Below are 18,345 nucleotides of genomic sequence, written 5' to 3' on the forward strand. Positions count from 1 at the left end.
CTTTCGTACTGTGTGCGATTGATGTGATTTGATGGCTTATAAGAAGACTTCGAGGTTGATCTCCAAAGTACTGACAGGATATCTAGTGCCTATTAGTATGTTACGTTCTCAAATTTACGAACAGACATAGACTTACCTCAATTCGAATTTATCCAAAACGGTAGGATGCAAGATACCAAACTCTCCAACACGCACCTCCTTGCCTCCCAGCCGCAAATAGATCGCAGCCGCATGACCAGCAAAGAAGGTTGGCTCATCAATCTCTTCAATCCAGTATCCATCTGGTTTTGTTGGGTTCTCCTTGATTGCGAAATCCTGTTTCTTGCCCTCTAACCCCTCTTCGTGCGTAATGAATGCGGTTTGCAACATAAGCAGAATGCGATCAAGTAACCCATGAACAACTTCGAAACCACTAGTTTTGCCGTACCAGGCTGCTGCGAAATGACGCTCGTTGCGCGATTTACGTTCCAAGCTCAAATCTTTGAATGCAACGTCGGATACTTCGAAGACTTTGAGGGGGAGACTGTGCTTCTTATTTTCACGGATGGTTTTCAGGAGACCGGGGAGGAGGGATGTGCGAACAACTTGATATTCAGCGGTCTTGGGGTTGGCAAGTCGAACAGCTGTAGTGCCATCATCTTTGCGGTTGAGCCAAGCGAAATTCTCGTCATGGGAGCAGAGAATCAGTGGCATGACTTCGCTCCAGCCTGCCATGGCGGTTTCCGTTCTAACTATGTCACCAAGTTTGTTGATTGGGAGGGGTTGAGCAATTGTCGAGGCTTTGTTGGGGGATGTACGGGGAAGATTGTTGAAGCCGTAAGCAATAGCCACGTCTTCCATGATGTCACATTGGTGAAGAACATCGGCTCTGGTTGTTGGTATCGAGACATCCAGTAAATTTTTATCCTTTGAGGAAGGTTTCGCGGATAAGCACATTTTCTTGAGAAGCTCACAAATCCTTTCTGGGGATTCTGAGAGACCACAGCAGTTGTTGATATAGTCGACCTCAGCCTCAGTTTCCCGTGGGCTGAGGTTGGGAGTTGTTCGGGTTTCCTGGTTGTGCTCCGAAATAATCTCGACGGGCTCAATTGTGAATGGTTCCGCGCAGTATTGAGAGAACATAGAGACTATAATATTGTTTACGATTTCTAGTTTTGTGCGGTCCGTACCAGTCATCTCAATGAAAACATTCTTGGTATTCAAAGTAATTTTGGAATGATCTCCGTTAATGATTGGAGGCATAGACATGACAGTGCGATTTGAGTCGTAAATAACTGGATATACTGGTTTGTCGCGAATAATGTGTAGGTATTTCCCCAAGTGTTTGTCGTTCTCATAGAATTGCATCAATTCCTCCGCGTTCATCTCCTTAGTTTGGTTCAAAGGTGTGAAAACGATATCTTTTGGTGGAAGTGCCTCGTATGTGAAAGGTCCTTTGACTGTATTCATATCATGTGTGCCAATCGCAACCAAAGTGCGCTGTCGGGCAAGATTCTGGTGTAGTTTGTCCTGCAGCGAGATGAAGGAGTCATAACCATCTTGAGTGAAAGTAACATTTCGCAGGATTGACGCCGAGACGTATGGTCGCACTTTCATAGTATCTTGGTGAACTGTCAAGGTCTCTAAATTTCCACTCTCAGGCTTAACCAATCTATAGTTTGGGAAGGGTGTCTTCTCTCTGAAGACATTCAGCATGAGAGCTATGCCCTCAAAACAGAGCATATCATATCGATTCGCGGGGATTTCGATTTTAAGTTGTGCAGGTTCTTGCTTTCCGTTGACTATTGGTCTTTCCGAATTTGATGTGTCCTCGTCCAATTCAATTCCAAACTCGAAACATAACTCCTCGAACTCCTCTGTGGTATACCTAAAGTTTAATTTAGTTTACTACGACATATATGGCAAGTTGCGAAGTCACAAAATTGTTTACTCACTCTTGCCCGAGAGCTTCGTAGAGCTTCGCTTTGTCAACGCTGATGGTGGGCATCTTGACTGGTTAGTTGCGGTTGCAATATTTGCTTCACAATGTCTTGAATCAATATGAGCAATGAGTTATGAGTCGAAATAATTATTGGTGGGGTTGTGTCAGAGGGGTCTGAACTGCGAGGTGTACGTATATGCCTGAGGCTTACATATCAATGGGTCGATGGTTGATTCTTAAAGGTTCAAACCCCGAGAGCTGTCGCTGCCAACCAACATTAAATCTATCACCTCTTCTGAATTTTAAAGCGTTTGTCCAGCGTCGCTACTTTAAATTTCAATTTCATCCTCTTTGCAGCAGTGTGTTTTAAAGGTACGTTTCGAATAGGTTTTTTCTTTCACCATCAAGTCAAAGTCTGGATCTATTTACAAAGAGTCCTTCGTTGCTTCCCCCACCACATGCCACCCAGATATCTCGTAGACCTCACTGACATGTCATCGGCAGTCCCTAGATCTGGATTATATCATAAGATTCATTCACCTCTCCCGCTTTTTCTTAGTCCCGGAGATTAATTACAAAGTTCCGTCAATCTATCAACAGGAACCAACGACCACGCGATAACCTCCTAAATATTCTCGACCACGAATACAGAGTAAACAAATCCAACACCCTCACCTCACTAAACCACCGAATTCACTCCCTAAAGACTTTTACATATCTTCACAATGGCGGACGCCCCAGATAAGACTGACGAGCTCTATCCCATAGCTGTTCTCATTGATGAATTAAAGGTATTGAACCAAGGCGCATCACCTTCAAAGGACAAGGCTTTGTTGCGCAGTACTGATAGCTCATTAGCATGACGACGTTACTTTAAGACTGAATGCCATTCATCGACTGTCAACAATCGCCCTCGCACTTGGAGCAGATCGCACAAGAGACGAGTTGATTCCCTTCTTAGATGGTATGGCGTGCAATATGGAACTACATTCTAGTACAATGGTTGACGATATTATGTAGAATCCGTCGAAGATGAAGACGAAGTTCTCACGGCTTTGAGCGAGGAACTCGGAAACTTTGTAGAATATGTTGGCGGACCAGAGTTCGGCCATGTTCTTCTTTCACCCCTCGAGAATCTCGCGGCCATCGAGGAACCCCTGGTGCGAGAAAAGGTTTGTCAATAGCAGTGACATGAAGTTATGGCTATGCTGACCGGATTAGGCCGTGGAATCTTTAAACAAGATATGCGAGGAGCTATCCTCACAACAAGTCGAAGAGTACTTCATTCCCCTCACGATTCGACTTTCAAAAGCCGACTGGTTCACCTCAAAGATCTCCGCCACAGGATTATATAACGTACCATACAAAAAGGCATCGCCTCCAATGCAAGAGCAGCTTAGGCAACAATTTGGCCTTTTAGTTCATGACGAAACTCCTATGGTCCGAAGACAGTCCGCAAACAACTTGTCGAAATTTGTGAAGGAAATGCCCGCTACAATAGTTGTGGAAGAAATGATACCCTTGTTCCAACACCTTGCCGGCGACGACCAGGATAGCGTACGTTTGTTGACAGTAGAAATTTTGATTGCAATTGCGGAAGTCGTACCAAAGGAGCAGCAATCAAGCCATGGAGTTCTACTTACATCCTTGAGGAGTTTGATCGAAGATAAAAGTTGGAGGGTGAGGTATATGGTAGCTGATAGATTTGAGAAGGTTGGTTTAACTCGGATTGTACAATTCTGGTGGACAGGGCTAATGCAGTATAGATTGCAAAAGCGGTTGATGATGAAGTTGTAACAAGAGATCTTGTACCAGCATTCGTCAAATTATTGAAAGACAGTGAAGCAGAAGTCCGTACAGCAATTGCTGGTCAAATTCCTGGTATGTCTGGTCATTCCTGTTTTCCGAGATACCACACTAAACAAAAGGAAAGGTTTCTGCAAGCTTGTCGATCACACCACCCTCTTAAATGACATCATGACCACTGTCGAAGACTTGGTTTCTGATACTTCTCAACACGTTCGGTCTGCCCTTGGTACCCAGATCAGTGGCCTTGCACCAATTCTTGGCAAGCAAGAGTAGGTCTTTTTGTATTCACTGTTTATGACCTTCATTCTTACAAGCTCTACAGGACCATCGATCACTTACTCCCGATGTTCTTGCAAATGCTCAAAGATGAGTTTCCAGATGTCCGTTTACATATAATCTCCAAGTTGGAGTTAGTGAACCAAGTCATTGGCATTGATCTCCTCTCACAATCTCTTCTTCCTGCTATTGTACAGCTTGCTGAGGATAAACAATGGCGTGTTCGCTTGGCAATCATTGAGTACATTCCTCTATTGGCCAGTCAACTCGGTGTTCAATTCTTTGACGAAAAGTTGGCTGCGCTCTGCATGGGCTGGCTAGGAGATACAGTCTTCTCTATCCGTGATGCGGCAACAAAGAATTTGAAGAAGCTCACCGAAGTTTTTGGCGTCGATTGGGCAAATGAAGCCATCATTCCAAAGGTTATGGCTATGGGAGCTCATCCAAATTATCTTTACAGAATGACCACCTGCTTTGCAATTACAGTAAGCTTTAGATCTTGCCCCTTGCTCAAAATATTCTAACCTTATCCACAGACACTTGCACAAGTTGTCAGTCTCGATGTTGTCTCAAATTCCATCCTACCTATGATGGACAAATTAGTAGCCGACGAGATTCCAAATATTCGTTTCAATGTCGCCAAATCATACTCTGAGATTATCTCAGTTCTCAAGAGATTGCCAGATGAGGGTACTGTTTATTCGCTAGAGAAGTCTGGTAGCTCAGAACCACCCTCGGCTAGAGGTCAAGAACTTATCCAAGAAAGAATCCTACCAAATTTGGAAAAGTTGCAAAAGGATGATGATGTCGATGTTCGGTTCTTTGCTACTACGGCTGCAGCTTCTATTTCTGGTGAGCCTATGGAAACCTCATAGATATGGGGATAAAGATGTCGCATATGGGAACAAAAATGTATTTTTTTGCGCCAATAGGTTGAGCATGGTGGCCTTGCTGTTTTCCTGTTATTCTAGATCGGAGCATGAAATCCAGCATAGTCCCTTCTAATAAGTTTTTGATAAGCAACGTCCCTCATATGCAGATGGTAGGCGATAAAACCGTAGGGAAACAAATCAAATGAGAACGATATACTGAATGATTCAATGTTTGTGATCGATGAATTGTGAATCACGTATCCCTCGACTATGGCAGTTCGGTCTCTCACGAGTCTCGACTTCCTTAGGCGGTGAACCAAATTATTCTGCCGCTATCGAGAATACCCACCGATACACTGATGCCATTATCTCCTGCATAACATCTTCTCTCCAGAGTGAGTAAAATTTCAATTGAAACAAATTGCATGTCAAAATGGCCTCAGAAGCATCTAAGCCATCACATCTCGATCCATCAGCTCTAGGCACAAAAGAATAGTAAGTATGTCTTATGCGCTTTACAGATGATTTACCCCTCCATACTACCCCTCTATTACACAAATTTTCTCCTTCCTCTCACCGTATCTGCTACCCAGCACATTCGCATCCTTCTAAGCTTTCTCTAACATCCAAAATCATGTCCGTTAACAAAGAAGCTTAGTTGGGATAATCTCTACAATCGTGAAATTTCAAACCACGCACTCGACGCGACAGACGTAGGGACGATATGGTTTGATGATTCATCTGCGGAGGATAAAGTTGTGGATTTTTTGAACGGGGAGGTTTTTGAGAAGGATTTATTGGGATTGGGAAAAGAGAGGAGGAGGAAAGACTTTGGACTCTTGGATCTAGGGACGGGAAATGGTCATTTTTTGGTCAGGCTAAGGGAAGGGGAGGAGGATAGTGATGAGGAGGAGGAAGAGGAAGGGAGGAAAAGCGAGGAGATGGGAAAGAAATGGGTGGGTAGAATGATGGGTGTGGATTATTCGGAAAGATCTATTGAATTTGCGAAACGTATTGCGAAGGATAAACTAGAGAAGGGGGAGGGAGAGAGAATCGAACAGGGAAACGAAATCGAATTCATCACCTGGGATATAATGAAAGAAGATCCATCTCCAAAAGTCCTAAATGGGGAACAGGCAAAAGGATGGGATATAGTACTTGACAAGGGGACATTCGATGCTATTAGTTTGTCGGAGGAGGTAGATACGAATGGGAAAAGGATTTTCGAGGGATATAAGGAGAAAGTATTGGCATTAGTGAGAATGGGCGGAGTGGCGGTTGTTACGAGTTGTAATTGGACAGAGGAGGAACTGATTGAGTGGTTTGTTGGAAAGGGAGAAGAGGAGCAGGTAGAAAGATTCGAGGTTCTGAGGAAGATTGAGTATAGAAGTTTTAGTTTTGGAGGAGTGAAGGGCCAGACGGTATGCAGTGTTTGTTTTAGGAAGTGTGGAGCGAGTTTTATATGATATGATACTAAATCTCTTTTGATATCCCGCTTCATTAGTGCTTGGATGGGAAGCTCTTCCTCAAATTACAGGCATGATGTGTACAATTTCTCATTTCATCAAGACGTTCTAGAAAGTACAGGTATCCGAGGAAGTACTAGATTCTAAAATCTCGCTTCCAATTAGTCTCACAGTTCACTTCACTGTGGTGTCTCTATGAATGCATGAAGTGCCATTTATGTTCTATATATCTGTCAAGTATTATATATATATATATATATACATACACACCTATACATACCTATATAATGAAAGGCTTCATTATAATGGATAGTAAAGTATGCTTTGTGTTTCGGTCCATCGAGATAGTGAAATACTGTTCGTCTCAAGCCATTGGAACTACACATCCCAATTTACGAGGTAATTAGTCCGCCGAAGTCGAAATAACCAAAGCCTCATAACACTCGTCGATCCCCCCAGATGTGATAATCAAAGCCCTTCTTCAGGCTTGGATACTCCAGGTTGTTATTTTGATGTGCATCATTTGCCGTTCATTAAGGCCATCGCGGGCCTTCAAACTCCCGAGTGCAATTCATATGGTTGTAACGTCAACACGCGACTGCTCAGGTCTCCTGGATGGAGATATAGAGGCTTAAAGCCCCTTCTGCATGTCATGCGTGTGTGAGACGTTATTTCTTCCGAGTCTGGAAGTCACTCCATCAATACCGATTGAGCTTCATTCATTATTGCCTCCCATGCTTCTTCTTCCTGCTTCCAACGTTCCCAGACGCACGGGTTCTAGGTTCACTAAGTTCCGCACGTCTCAATCTCCCCCAAGAACTTTTCATCCTTTAATTCCTCTTACGATATCATAAAAATCGCCCTGTAAATCGGTCCCATATCATGAGGACCACATGGTCGTACATCACCACTTGCCTTACGTTTCTCAAAAAATGACTGGAAACAGGATTTGATTGCCGTTTCGACAGTCGCTTCTTTGGGGCCCTCATCTCCTAGAGCTGGCGTGTGTAAGCCCACATGATGCTCCGAGCCTCCCTCAAACTCGAGCTCTTCAAACTCTGGGATTTCGGTCAAAATTGGTGAAGGTACTATTGTACCTTTGACCTGAGCAGCTTCCTCCAATGTGAAATAAGGCTCACTGATATATAATTCATCAGTTGTATTCTGAGTTCATGCTTGGGCTACGTGATCGTTGGCGATGTCGTGCAGGTCGTGGAGGAGAACACGAATCTATTAGCCAATTAGGAATCTTCGGTGGTTGAAGACGACAAGGAGTAAGGGACAGGGATAGGAGATCCCACTTTATACCAAAGATCATGATCTGCTTGAAGATCTGACATCGAATTTGTGGAAGAACTCAACGTGCCCTGCAACAAGGCCATTCAACAATTGACTTTTTTTTTGTTCATGTTTGATATGCTCGTTTTGATTGTCTTGAGTTTTAAAACGATATTTATATGTAGATGTGTTTACGGCCAAATAACATTATAAATTATAAGTGGATGGGCTAACGGGGCTCTTTCAGTAGTTACTCATGGAAATCGGAAGCCTTGCATGCAGGGCTGACAGCCTCGTTACTCGCATTACATAATCTCTTTTGGAAGGGCATCTATCAATGAACTCCTCATCGACCACAAGCAACAATTCGTCCAAACATTTTCTGTAACAAAACCCTCTCGAAAATGGCACCAGTCAATAATGACGACCACAATGTCGTCACGAGTAAGTTTTCAGTTATTCATATACCGTACAATCATCATAATAACACTCAACAGACGAAATCAAGAACGTTATCCAAGACCTATACGAAATAATGATACAAACACATAATTACGACAGCGTCGGGCGACCCACTCGTGAGATTCTTGAGAAGTCTCTCCTCCAACTCTCCACTTCTCTCCAAATCGTTTCTCACGCCACGGTTCCCGCGGGGCCTCCAACCGGAAAACCCCAGTTTGATAGGGTTGCGGGAAAGGCCACGGATCTCGCATATGTTCCTCAGGATGTCATACACTACATAGATAATGGGCGGAATCCGGATATTTATACGAGAGAGTTTGTGGAGGCGGCGAGGAAAAATAATCAGTTGATGAGGGGCAAAATGCAGGCGTTTGGGGATTTCAGGGATGTGCTTGCTGGGGAGATGGAAAAGGTGTTTCCAGAATTGGAGGATGATATTAGGATGGTTGTAGAGTATACTACTGATGATAAAGAGGAGAAAAAATGAGTGCGCGCTGTCTGGCTACATTGCATGGGTGAGGAATAGATTGTGGATTCGGGAGAGCCACGGGGAGGCGGAGAATGGATATAAGATCGTAGCTGCAGAGCGAATTAATGGGGCGGGGGAAAGGGAGTTTGTCAGAGAAGGCAGGTTTCTTGCCAGATCAATAGAGTTCCTAGGAATTAGGATTTTAAGATTATGGGGCATTCAAGGGCTGGATTCGCATGGAGTTCCGGAAAATACATATGTGGGACATTGAAGTCATGGGCAATCGAACGAATGGAACAGCATACCAATCTGATGGTACTCAGGACGAAAGGAGCTCCGGTACAAGTGCCGATCGGCTAGAAAGGATGATCATGGCACAGATGACATCATGCAGGTAGCTCATCTCATTTACTCATTTTCTAATATCACAATTCAGTTGTGGGACGAGAACAGAAATGTGTATGCAAATCATGGGAGTAATCATTTTTTGATTTTGTTTGACTTTTCTATTCTGTAGGTAGGATACAGGGGACAGATAGAAAGTAATTCCAGGCATATATCTCTTTATCGATGATGCAATAAACGCCTCCAAAATAATAATAAAAAACAGACAAGCAATAACGAGGGAATACCTATGCTGCCGTCCATATAACGAAGTTTCTCCTTCACGCCAAACCAACATCCCATATCGCTCAACACAGAAGAGCTCTGAAGCTTGCATGTAAGAAACGATAGTAGAAAAAAAAACCCTCTCAGGAAATCCATCCCCATGCATGTTGTCTCCCCCCCAAAAAACCACTTGGATCCCTAACATAACTCCAATCTCCGAATCTCATATCTCCAAACCAACCTCTTGTACTCAGTCCTTTTGCAAGGCCCCCCATAAATAAAGCAAAACATGATATAAGATATAATTCCCAAGCCCAAGTCCAAGACCAAAATGTAAATTTCATAAACTCTTCCTTATAGATTTTCAAAAACCGTTTCGATAACATCCACCGTAACCCTTACGATATATTCAATATCCTCTTTCGTAACCAAGTAATTCGGCGACAACATGATGTGATCTCCACACATGCCATCTACCGTGCCGGTCCCAGGATACATCGTCATGTTGTATGGATGTGAGATAGCTAGGTCGTGTATCTTTTGCGCAATGCTCAATTTGGGTTCAAAGGCCACTTTGCTCTTTTTGTCTTTCACAAATTCAATGCCCCAGAAAAGTCCCCTTCCACGAATATCTCCCACGTTAGGATGATCAGAAAGATGTTGTTTGAGAAGTTTGCCAAGGTATGCACCTTGCGTGCGGACATTGTCGAGGACGTCATGCTGACGGATGATACGCTGGACTTCTAAGGCAGCAGCGGCTTGAACAGGCATTCCTTGGTATGTTTGTCCGTGGATAAACTGCCCAGTGCCGTTGTAGAGAACATTGACGACTTTTTGCGAAATCAGTACGCCGGCAACGGGTTGGTAGCCGCCGCCGAGCCCTTTCCCAATGGTTTGGAGATCGGGAACGACGTTTTCGTATTGCCATGCGTGCAGGGTTCCGGTGCGACCCATGCCGCACATGACCTCGTCGAGGATGAAGAGCGCACCGTGTCGATGACATACATCGCGCATGGCTTTTAGATAGCCGGGGAGAGCAGCGACACACCCGAGAGCTGCGCCGACGATGGGCTCGGCGCAGAAGCCGATAACAGTTTCCGGACCGAGTTCTTGAAACTTTGCTTCGAGTTCGGCGGCTTTGTGAGAAACGAATGAGGCATCGGATTCGTTGGGGAGACGTTGGCGATAGGGGTTGCAGGAGGACACGTGATAAACGTTGGGCATCAGGAAGGGGGCATAGGGTGCGCGGCGTGCTTTGTGGCCTGACATGCCTAATGCGCCTAGGGTATTGCCATGATATGAACCTTCTCGAGCAATAAAGTTGACTCGTGGAGTAGATTTATCTTTTTCGTAAAAGTACTGTCGTGCCAATTTGCATGTGGCTTCCATAGCCTCGGATCCTACGTTGAATTAGCTTGGGTCACATCCACATCCATGGTTGGCTGTGTAGCTAACTTACCTGAACCAGTCAAATAGACTCGGGCCATTTTTCGGCCAGTGCCGTTTATCAGTTCTTCGCAAAGATCGTCCACAGTTTCGTGGCCAAAGAATCCCGAGGCTAGGTATGGAATGCCGGATGCCATTTGTTGGAAAACGGCATTGGTGACTCGCTTGTTGCCATGTCCTAAACATGAGACAGCGGCGCCGGATGTGGCATCAAATATGACTCGTCCGTCTTTAGTGTAAAGATTGCTTCCACTTCCTCGTACGATGACTGGAAATTCTTTGTGGAGATGTCGATCAAATAGGAATGTGGTTCTCTTCATGCCAAGCTGAACGGCGCCTCCATTCATATATGAAGATACATTACTCATCGCCTTGGTGTTGGCGATGTAAGCATCTCCTCTATGCGCTTCTGCGATGGCAGCTGGCGACATGATAGATGATGTTTAGAGAGTATAGTTTGGGTTATGAAGTAAGGAGAAGGGAAGAGGTAGAAGTAAGAGTAGACAAGTAATATATATTGTCGACGACAGATATGTTCATGAGTTCAAAGTCTTGATATATAGAAACCAAAGTCGGTGAGAGATATGCAAAGTATTCTTGGGAGGTACTTAATAAGAAGGAGATTCGGAAGTCCCGATGGGAAAAGTCGTCTTAATATATGGTCAAGACAGCATGCGGGTAGTAGCATGATGACGGAAGGAAGGGAAGAAGGAAACCCTAGATGGGTCAACAGGAACCGGGATAAGGGCATACAAGAATGGGTCGAGGGGGTGCTAGATTCCGGAGTGGAGATGAGAAGATGAAGTTGGGTGAGAGGTGAAATGTACGAGAGAAGTTGATAAGTTGAACAAGAGAACATGATAGGACGATGATCGATCCAAGTTAAATGCAACTTGCCTTTAGTTAGATTAGCCTCACTGGAGAATAGGAAAAAGATCTGGATCAAAAAAGCATAGAATCCTTGCTTTCCACGGTTAGCATGGCGCGGTAGATGGAATTTTTGTTCTATTGGTGGGATGGACCGATGAAGGGAGAAGATGCCCTGACGCTGAATTCGGATGATAATTGACGTTAAACTTTCAACGGAGGCAATCAGGAGCAGGTGGTGGGATAGTAAGTACTATTAATTACCAAGATACTAAGATACTAGAATTCTAGAATATTAGAAATAGACTTTTCTCAGAATCCGACATGACTAGTTAGTTTATCCCCAAGCGAGGTTAGCATGAACTTATATTCAGGGTATTTGTTTGGTCGTTTAATAATTGATGAAGGGGTAGAATCAAAGGCATGTGGGTGCTGTAATGATTGACCCGATTGCGTGGTATGGTATGAGAGCACCAAGCACGAGCATGAGCATGAGCATGAGCATGAACATGAGGATGAGGATGAGAGTGAGAGCATGAACATGAACATGGGCAAGAAAACATCGAGGGGAGAGAAAGGTGTCCGACGAAAGGAATGAGCTCAGGCCAAGAAGACGTGTCAATCCAAGTCCCATCCGATGGTTTAGATACTGATGCACTGCTATGTGACCGCTCACCGCACTTACTCCTTGACCATAGCCGGGTAAAAGTGTTCCCATCAGACATATGATCCGGGGATGTGGGTGATGGCAGGAAATGGGCATATCTTTGAGGCACCAAATCTGGTGAAGCACGAAGCCCGGCCACATATGCGGCCGGGAGCTCATAGCCGCTCTCCAATGGGATGTTTACCATGTCGTTTTATCGGTTGCTCAAACGAGTCTGGGGGGGGGAGGCAAAGAAGTATTGTTTCGTTGCCTTAACATGAAGATCGATCTCCGAAAGGTAACCAGCTTCTTTTGTAAGGATGAAGGAAAATGGGAGATGGAGATGGAAATGGAAATGGAGATGGGAGTGAAATGGAGAGAGAAATAGAAGGAGAAATAGAAGAAATAGAAGAAATAGAAGAAATAGAAGAAATAGAAAGATTTGTGATTCGATTTGTGATTCGATTTGTGGTCATTGAAGATTACTAGGTGGGATTAACAATTAACAAGCCGACTTATTTTCCTCAAATTGTCCTTGGCTCCGCTATGGTACTGTCCTATTCTACCCATTGTGCTATCAAAACATGGGTCTCCACTTCCCGAGTATCTACTACCTACCAACCAGACCTACCTACTGATGAATCTCTCTACCTTGCTTGATTTGATGCATAATATGATCGAGAGGGAGATCTTGTGTGCTGATTTTCATTTTATCTTGGTTTAATTTTCCATTTCCATTTCCATTTTCATTTAATTTTAATTTTAATTTTTATATTTATTTTTGTTTTTATTTGTCTTTTCCTTTCCTTTCCTCTCCTTTAACTTACTCAACTTTCATGCTTTTCATTTCTGTCGATTTTGTCTCGATAACCGCAGGGCCAGGGGCGGCCAACCAACTAAAACTAGGCAGTTGGTTAATAACTTGGGTTCAAATATTGATTAATCCGATGCATTCTCAAATGATTGAATTTATTTGGATTCGACTAAATTTTGAGTTTGATTGAATCTTTCATATCTATTTGCCAGAGCGGAAAAAAGCAAAAACGAAGGTGGCCATACAGCGACGGGGAACGGTCCATCCAGCCCAATCCTTGGAAAAGGATGAGAAGGGGTGTGAGAACCGTTGAAAAAGAACCTATGAGGAGATATATTTCGAAATGCATATGTGTATGTTGCTCTGTATGTATGTATGTATGTATGTATGTATGTATGTATGTATATATGTATGTATGTAGCCAGTGGCATATCATTTGCAGTCTTGAGAGGCTGTCTGTCTGCCATCTTATGCGGATTGTTACAAACGCCTAGAGATCGTGGAATGTGATTGATCACCTTTCTTACCTTGCGGTTACTCAAGTACGAATGAAATCCCATCATTGGGATTTTTACGCCCCCAAACATAAAGATGCAATGGATCTATACGGATTAGTCTTTTAGTCTCTTGGTCTCTGGCTCTCTAGTTCCCTGTACTCTTTCGGAACCTTTTCTCCCCAATGACCGTGAAATGATGCTTCATGAGGTAATACACTCTACTCAGATCGAGTGCAGGAACCATGCGATACATCGAAATCTCAAAAGATTTAGACGTGACTGAGGTACGTTGCCGAGATGTTCCATTTCGTGAATCTTGTCCACTCAATGCTATATCGTACACATCGGTGCGGTAGTAACAATCGGCTAATTTGTATTTTGCGAAAACCTGGTACAGAGATACTTGTGGTCGTACTGTACATCTCAATCGTCAGTTTTAATACACAATATATCTATTGTACGAGTTGTAGCCAGGTTCTCGTCAACTGGGCAGCAGTACAGAATTCGATTGATCCGCTTTTCATACAAGGCGAGACCTTGGGGATTTCATTCAAGAAGAGCACGAAGCCGTGATATCTAGATCTTTGCATAAAGCGGTAGCCAACCGGGTTTCATTTGTTGGAACGTTTTCGTGCTCATTCTCATCAGCTGATAATATCATAAAACAAATAACAATACAAACGCAGTATTGAATGCGAGAGACATCATATTTCCAGAAGTTTAAGATCGATAAAACATTAGCAACATAGACAATAATTGGGTTGATTTGGATTTCCAAAAATTCGATCATAATATCAATAACTTCATCTTGGCCATTTTCCTTTCTTGATTATTTGATAGGTGTGTTTATTTCTCTTCCTTTTTTCTCGTCGAATCAAATCAAACTCTATTTGCGTCAGTTAAATTAAGGTACAAGAACTGCAGGTAAGAAGTAATCACTATATTTTTACAGAGGATTTATTTGCTAGTCTTTTCTGATGCTTGCTTGCCATGAACTCATGCCTGCAACCCTCCTATCACCTTACCCTTTTCAATTTGCACGACGATGGGCCCAAGTCCTTCCTTCCTTTACTAGCTATCTACATAGCAATTTCTGATTTGCGGCCCAACACCTCGTGGATCACGCGGCCATGATTTATGCAGCACTGCAGCTGCATGACAGATTATGGAAAAGAGTGTGGAAGAAAAGAGAAGCAAGGCAGGAGAGCGGTGTCCCAAAGAATGAAAGCATGATGCGTACTCTATTGCAGGAGCTCGGTGATTTTCGTATAATGTTATGGGCCGTCCACTTATCCATCGTTGCAGCATATGTAGGAATGAATGTGCAATCATTCGGTGATCATACGCAATACGCATACGTAGGATCAGAACAAGGGTGGATGAAAGAACTGATGATTCTTGACTTAACCCCATGTCATTCCATGTGTGATACCCAAAATGAGACGGACCCTCATTCGAGTTCATTCCGGCCGTCTGGCACCATTGCAAGGCTTGGGCTTACTTCCATGAATAGGGATTTGAGATATACCTCGTAGCCTCGTATCCAATACACAATTGACAGAAAAACATGCCATTTAGTTATTGCCGACTTTCATCGGCTTCGGCAAGCATTACTTCGGCATCCCGAACATAGACTTGCCGAGTACGGGTGTAGATCCAGAAAATTTCCGGATAGTGGGGAACTTGTAGAGGCCTGGAATAGCCATCGGCTTCTTTTCCTTTCTTGGAGAATCATTATCAGACACTATCCACATCGAGTTAAGGGTCCAAATCTGAACCCATTGGCTAGATTATTGTATGTTCAGAAGTCGGGAAAATATGTGTGAATAGCCTCGGCAGATGTCTGAGTACTGTCATATCAATTGCTGTTTTGCTTGTAAGAGAATAGGGTCCACTCTTGCTCTCGAACTCGGCTAAGGACGGTGAAGGGGGTTTGATCATAAGATTAAGGCCTTGATCTGCTTCGAGATGATATATGATTGCATGGGAATGCACCCCTTTGAGATATCTGAAGTGTGGCGGATGTGCCCACAGTGGCTGCAGAAATGTGTTCGTTCATTAGCGTTATATTGAACTTTTGGATCTCAGCCCCGAAGGCTACAATGATTCTTACTTAATGATCAATTCCCAGTGCCCAGCGCCCAGTGCCCAGCGCCCAGTGCTCAGTCCCCTTATATGTACGTGGCACCCAATCGTATCACCGTGCCGTGTGGTAAAGAATACCATGTATAGTGGTTAAATGTTGAGTCAGGTAAGGGTAATGAAACTGCCGGCACTCAGACTGGTGGTGATTCAATTCCGCGATCCGGATGAAAAGCATACACATTCACATATCCGCATATTATATGATTGATTACACATATGAAAGACTAAAAAGCTTGTCTGATGTGAGGTTCATAGATTAGCGTGTTTTGATACACATTACATAAGCCAGCAAGGTGACCTGCAGGTACCTAGTAGGTAATTATTGAATCATATCATCAACGAATGATGATGACGCGGGCATTTTGGTGGTCTCCAACCTAGGTACGCACTGCACCTTCCAATTTGGATATTCTTCTTCATACAGCTCATTCATACATCTCATACAACTCATCCGCCTATCTTTGATACCTTTCTGCACTTCATCTCATCTGGATCCTAAACCTGGTCTCTAATTCCCTCTCTAATTGTCAGGTAATGATAGCCAGCCATCGTTGAATATTTCCGACCTATCCGGGACACACACGATTCCGGGGGAAAATGTCGGTATCTAGATATCTCCCGTTTGCGTCAAGGACAACAGACGCGCAAGCAGTGACTTATCTTTTGGCCGTGTGTCTTTTTTCCATCTCCTTTCTAGTTTTTCTCAATAGTAGCGTGTCATTCGTTATCACTGATCTCATTGGAGTAAAGGAAGGCGTGGGGGATCTGGTGGGCACTCTCGTACGACACCCTAAATGTCAATCATCTTTAGAAATTGAAAATACTTACTCTTCCTTAGGGGTTTGCGGATGAATTGGTTGCTTTGTTAGCTTGTCCCGCGTGGGGAATTCTTAGTGATAGACTCGGGGTTCGGGTGGTTTGCGTTCTAGGGTACCTCATTGTTGGCCTTGCATTGATCTTATTCGTGCAAGCAAAGAATGTCTTCCCACAACTATTACTTGCGAGATTATTCTTTTCAGTGGGGGCAGCTGCTACGTGAGTTCATTCCGAGCGACATCATACGCGCATACTAACCGAGATTGGAGTGCGACGATGGTGACCGCAATCCTACCTTCAATGTCTGCCCGAGAGACCGACGATTCGCAGAGTTCCCCTATTTCGAGATCAGCCTTGCCGGAAAACGTCCGCCGTAGCATTGCGACTGAGTCTATAGATTCCGAGATCACCATAACTCCTACCAATTATAATGATCGGCGTGGAACCCCTCTTGGCGATCACTCAAAATCCATGAAGCAAACCGGATCAAGCCCCCCGCGTTTGGCCGGTTTAGTTGGATTATTTACAGGTTGCGGGGCACTTGTGGCACTGATTGCATTTTTGCCATTGCCAGCGCAATTCTCGCGGATGAAAGGGGTATCCCAAGGCCAAGCGGTGGCCGATAGTTTCTACGTGGTTGGAGTTGTATCACTCATGGTTTCTTGCTTCTGTTTTATTGGTCTCCGAGGCTTGGCGGGCGAAGAAGGTAAAGGGTGGCGCCTACTTCTCGGTAGACCAATAGCCAGAGACACTGTGGGACATCTTGGAGGACGAGAAGACACGCAGAAGTTTCAGCCATACTGGACACTAATATCAGATTCAACAATTTTAGGATTTAAAGATGCACAGATTGGCCTTGGTTATTTAGGAGGATTCGTCGCACGTGCCTCATCAGTGGGCATATCACTTTTTATCCCACTTTATATCAACTCATATTTCATTAGGCATGGATTCTGTCATGGATCTCCAAATGATCCATCACCTGAACTCAAGAAGGAATGCCGTAGAGCATATGTTCTTGCCGCCGAGTTGACTGGAGCATCCCAATTGATCGCTCTGCTTTGTGCTCCTCTATTTGGCTATCTCTCAGACCGTTACCGTCGTTTCAATATACCACTTCTCACAGCGAGCGTTTTTGGTGTAATTGGATACATAGGTTTTGCTCGGCTTGTTAGCCCTGAACCACAGGATATCAATGGTAGAGGAGGAAGTCCTATAGTATTCGTTATGGTCGCCTTGATTGGAATCAGTCAAATAGGGGCGGTGAGTTACCCGACGCATTTTTCTTCTGGATTTTCAAATCCATCATCGACTATACAAGTCGTTCCGTCTCGCGATGTATTTACGTGCTAAGCTAATTTAATATCTTAACAGATTGTCTGCAGCCTTGGTTTACTAGGAAGAGGTGTACTTGGTGATGAAGGTGGCTACAATTTATCGTCTCAGCTCCAAGATGCGAGGAGCGATGAGAATACAGACTCACGCGATATAACAAGTGAAACAGTACCGCTCATAGCGCCTCCATCATTACCCAAGACCTCTTCAAGAAACCATCTCAAAGGATCTATAGCCGGTGTTTACTCTCTATCCGGAGGTGCTGCGATTCTACTACTCACAAAACTTGGTGGTTACCTTTTCGATAATCTTTCCACGGGTGCTCCATTTTATATGATGGCAATATTTAATGCCATACTCCTAGTTATTGGCATTGGAGCAGGAGTTTACCGCGAAATCAGAACACCTCAAAAACATCGATGAGCTCATCACTTGATCTGTGGCATCGAATTCTTGTGCCTACACTTCATATGCGCTTGGCAATATCTCCCACAGCGTGCCCAAGAATTCTTATATATTGTAGTTTTTATCATTATTACCTGATAAGGATGTGTCAATACTGTGTATTTCATTTCGAATATCCTTCAATCTAGCCCCATATCAGACTACACCAAGAT

The 18,345-nt window shown here is 43.9% G+C and overlaps 7 protein-coding genes across 7 annotated transcripts; 4 read left to right on the plus strand and 3 right to left on the minus strand.

Annotated features, from left to right (window-relative positions):
* Positions 1-36: 36 nt before the first annotated feature.
* Positions 37-1,987, minus strand: EAF01_007186 (uncharacterized protein; the record flags this gene model as incomplete). Its single annotated transcript, XM_038915441.1, has 3 exons — positions 37-82; positions 137-1,867; positions 1,935-1,987. 3 exons carry the CDS (start codon positions 1,985-1,987, stop codon positions 37-39), a joined length of 1,830 nt encoding a protein of 609 aa, XP_038769079.1.
* A 659-nt stretch (positions 1,988-2,646) lies between these two features.
* Positions 2,647-4,881, plus strand: EAF01_007187 (uncharacterized protein; the record flags this gene model as incomplete). The annotated part of the gene is made up of 8 exons (XM_038915442.1): positions 2,647-2,712; positions 2,780-2,885; positions 2,942-3,093; positions 3,143-3,634; positions 3,688-3,802; positions 3,855-3,999; positions 4,053-4,491; positions 4,543-4,881. The coding sequence occupies 8 exons, from the start codon at positions 2,647-2,649 to the stop codon at positions 4,879-4,881; spliced, it is 1,854 nt and encodes a 617-aa protein (XP_038769080.1).
* Positions 4,882-5,311: 430 nt separating this feature from the next.
* EAF01_007188 (uncharacterized protein) lies at positions 5,312-6,344 on the plus strand (the record flags this gene model as incomplete). The annotated part of the gene is made up of 2 exons (XM_038915443.1): positions 5,312-5,373; positions 5,537-6,344. The coding sequence occupies 2 exons, from the start codon at positions 5,312-5,314 to the stop codon at positions 6,342-6,344; spliced, it is 870 nt and encodes a 289-aa protein (XP_038769081.1).
* An 840-nt stretch (positions 6,345-7,184) lies between these two features.
* EAF01_007189 (uncharacterized protein) lies at positions 7,185-7,762 on the minus strand (the record flags this gene model as incomplete). The annotated part of the gene is made up of 2 exons (XM_038915444.1): positions 7,646-7,762; positions 7,185-7,508 (listed from the first exon to the last, which is right to left on the minus strand). The coding sequence occupies exons 1-2, from the start codon at positions 7,724-7,726 to the stop codon at positions 7,185-7,187; spliced, it is 405 nt and encodes a 134-aa protein (XP_038769082.1). The 5' UTR covers positions 7,727-7,762.
* A 264-nt stretch (positions 7,763-8,026) lies between these two features.
* On the plus strand, positions 8,027-8,571 carry EAF01_007190 (uncharacterized protein; the record flags this gene model as incomplete). The annotated part of the gene is made up of 2 exons (XM_038915445.1): positions 8,027-8,066; positions 8,120-8,571. 2 exons carry the CDS (start codon positions 8,027-8,029, stop codon positions 8,569-8,571), a joined length of 492 nt encoding a protein of 163 aa, XP_038769083.1.
* A 945-nt stretch (positions 8,572-9,516) lies between these two features.
* Positions 9,517-11,039, minus strand: EAF01_007191 (uncharacterized protein; the record flags this gene model as incomplete). Its single annotated transcript, XM_038915446.1, has 2 exons — positions 9,517-10,562; positions 10,622-11,039. 2 exons carry the CDS (start codon positions 11,037-11,039, stop codon positions 9,517-9,519), a joined length of 1,464 nt encoding a protein of 487 aa, XP_038769084.1.
* Positions 11,040-16,174: 5,135 nt separating this feature from the next.
* On the plus strand, positions 16,175-18,151 carry EAF01_007192 (uncharacterized protein; the record flags this gene model as incomplete). Its single annotated transcript, XM_038915447.1, has 4 exons — positions 16,175-16,357; positions 16,416-16,612; positions 16,663-17,656; positions 17,768-18,151. The coding sequence occupies 4 exons, from the start codon at positions 16,175-16,177 to the stop codon at positions 18,149-18,151; spliced, it is 1,758 nt and encodes a 585-aa protein (XP_038769085.1).
* Between the last annotated feature and the right edge of the window lie 194 nt (positions 18,152-18,345).

The sequence above is a fragment of the Botrytis porri genome, assembly GCF_014898465.1.
Source record: "Botrytis porri strain MUCL 3234 chromosome Unknown BPOR_009, whole genome shotgun sequence".
Classification (NCBI taxonomy): domain Eukaryota; kingdom Fungi; phylum Ascomycota; class Leotiomycetes; order Helotiales; family Sclerotiniaceae; genus Botrytis; species Botrytis porri.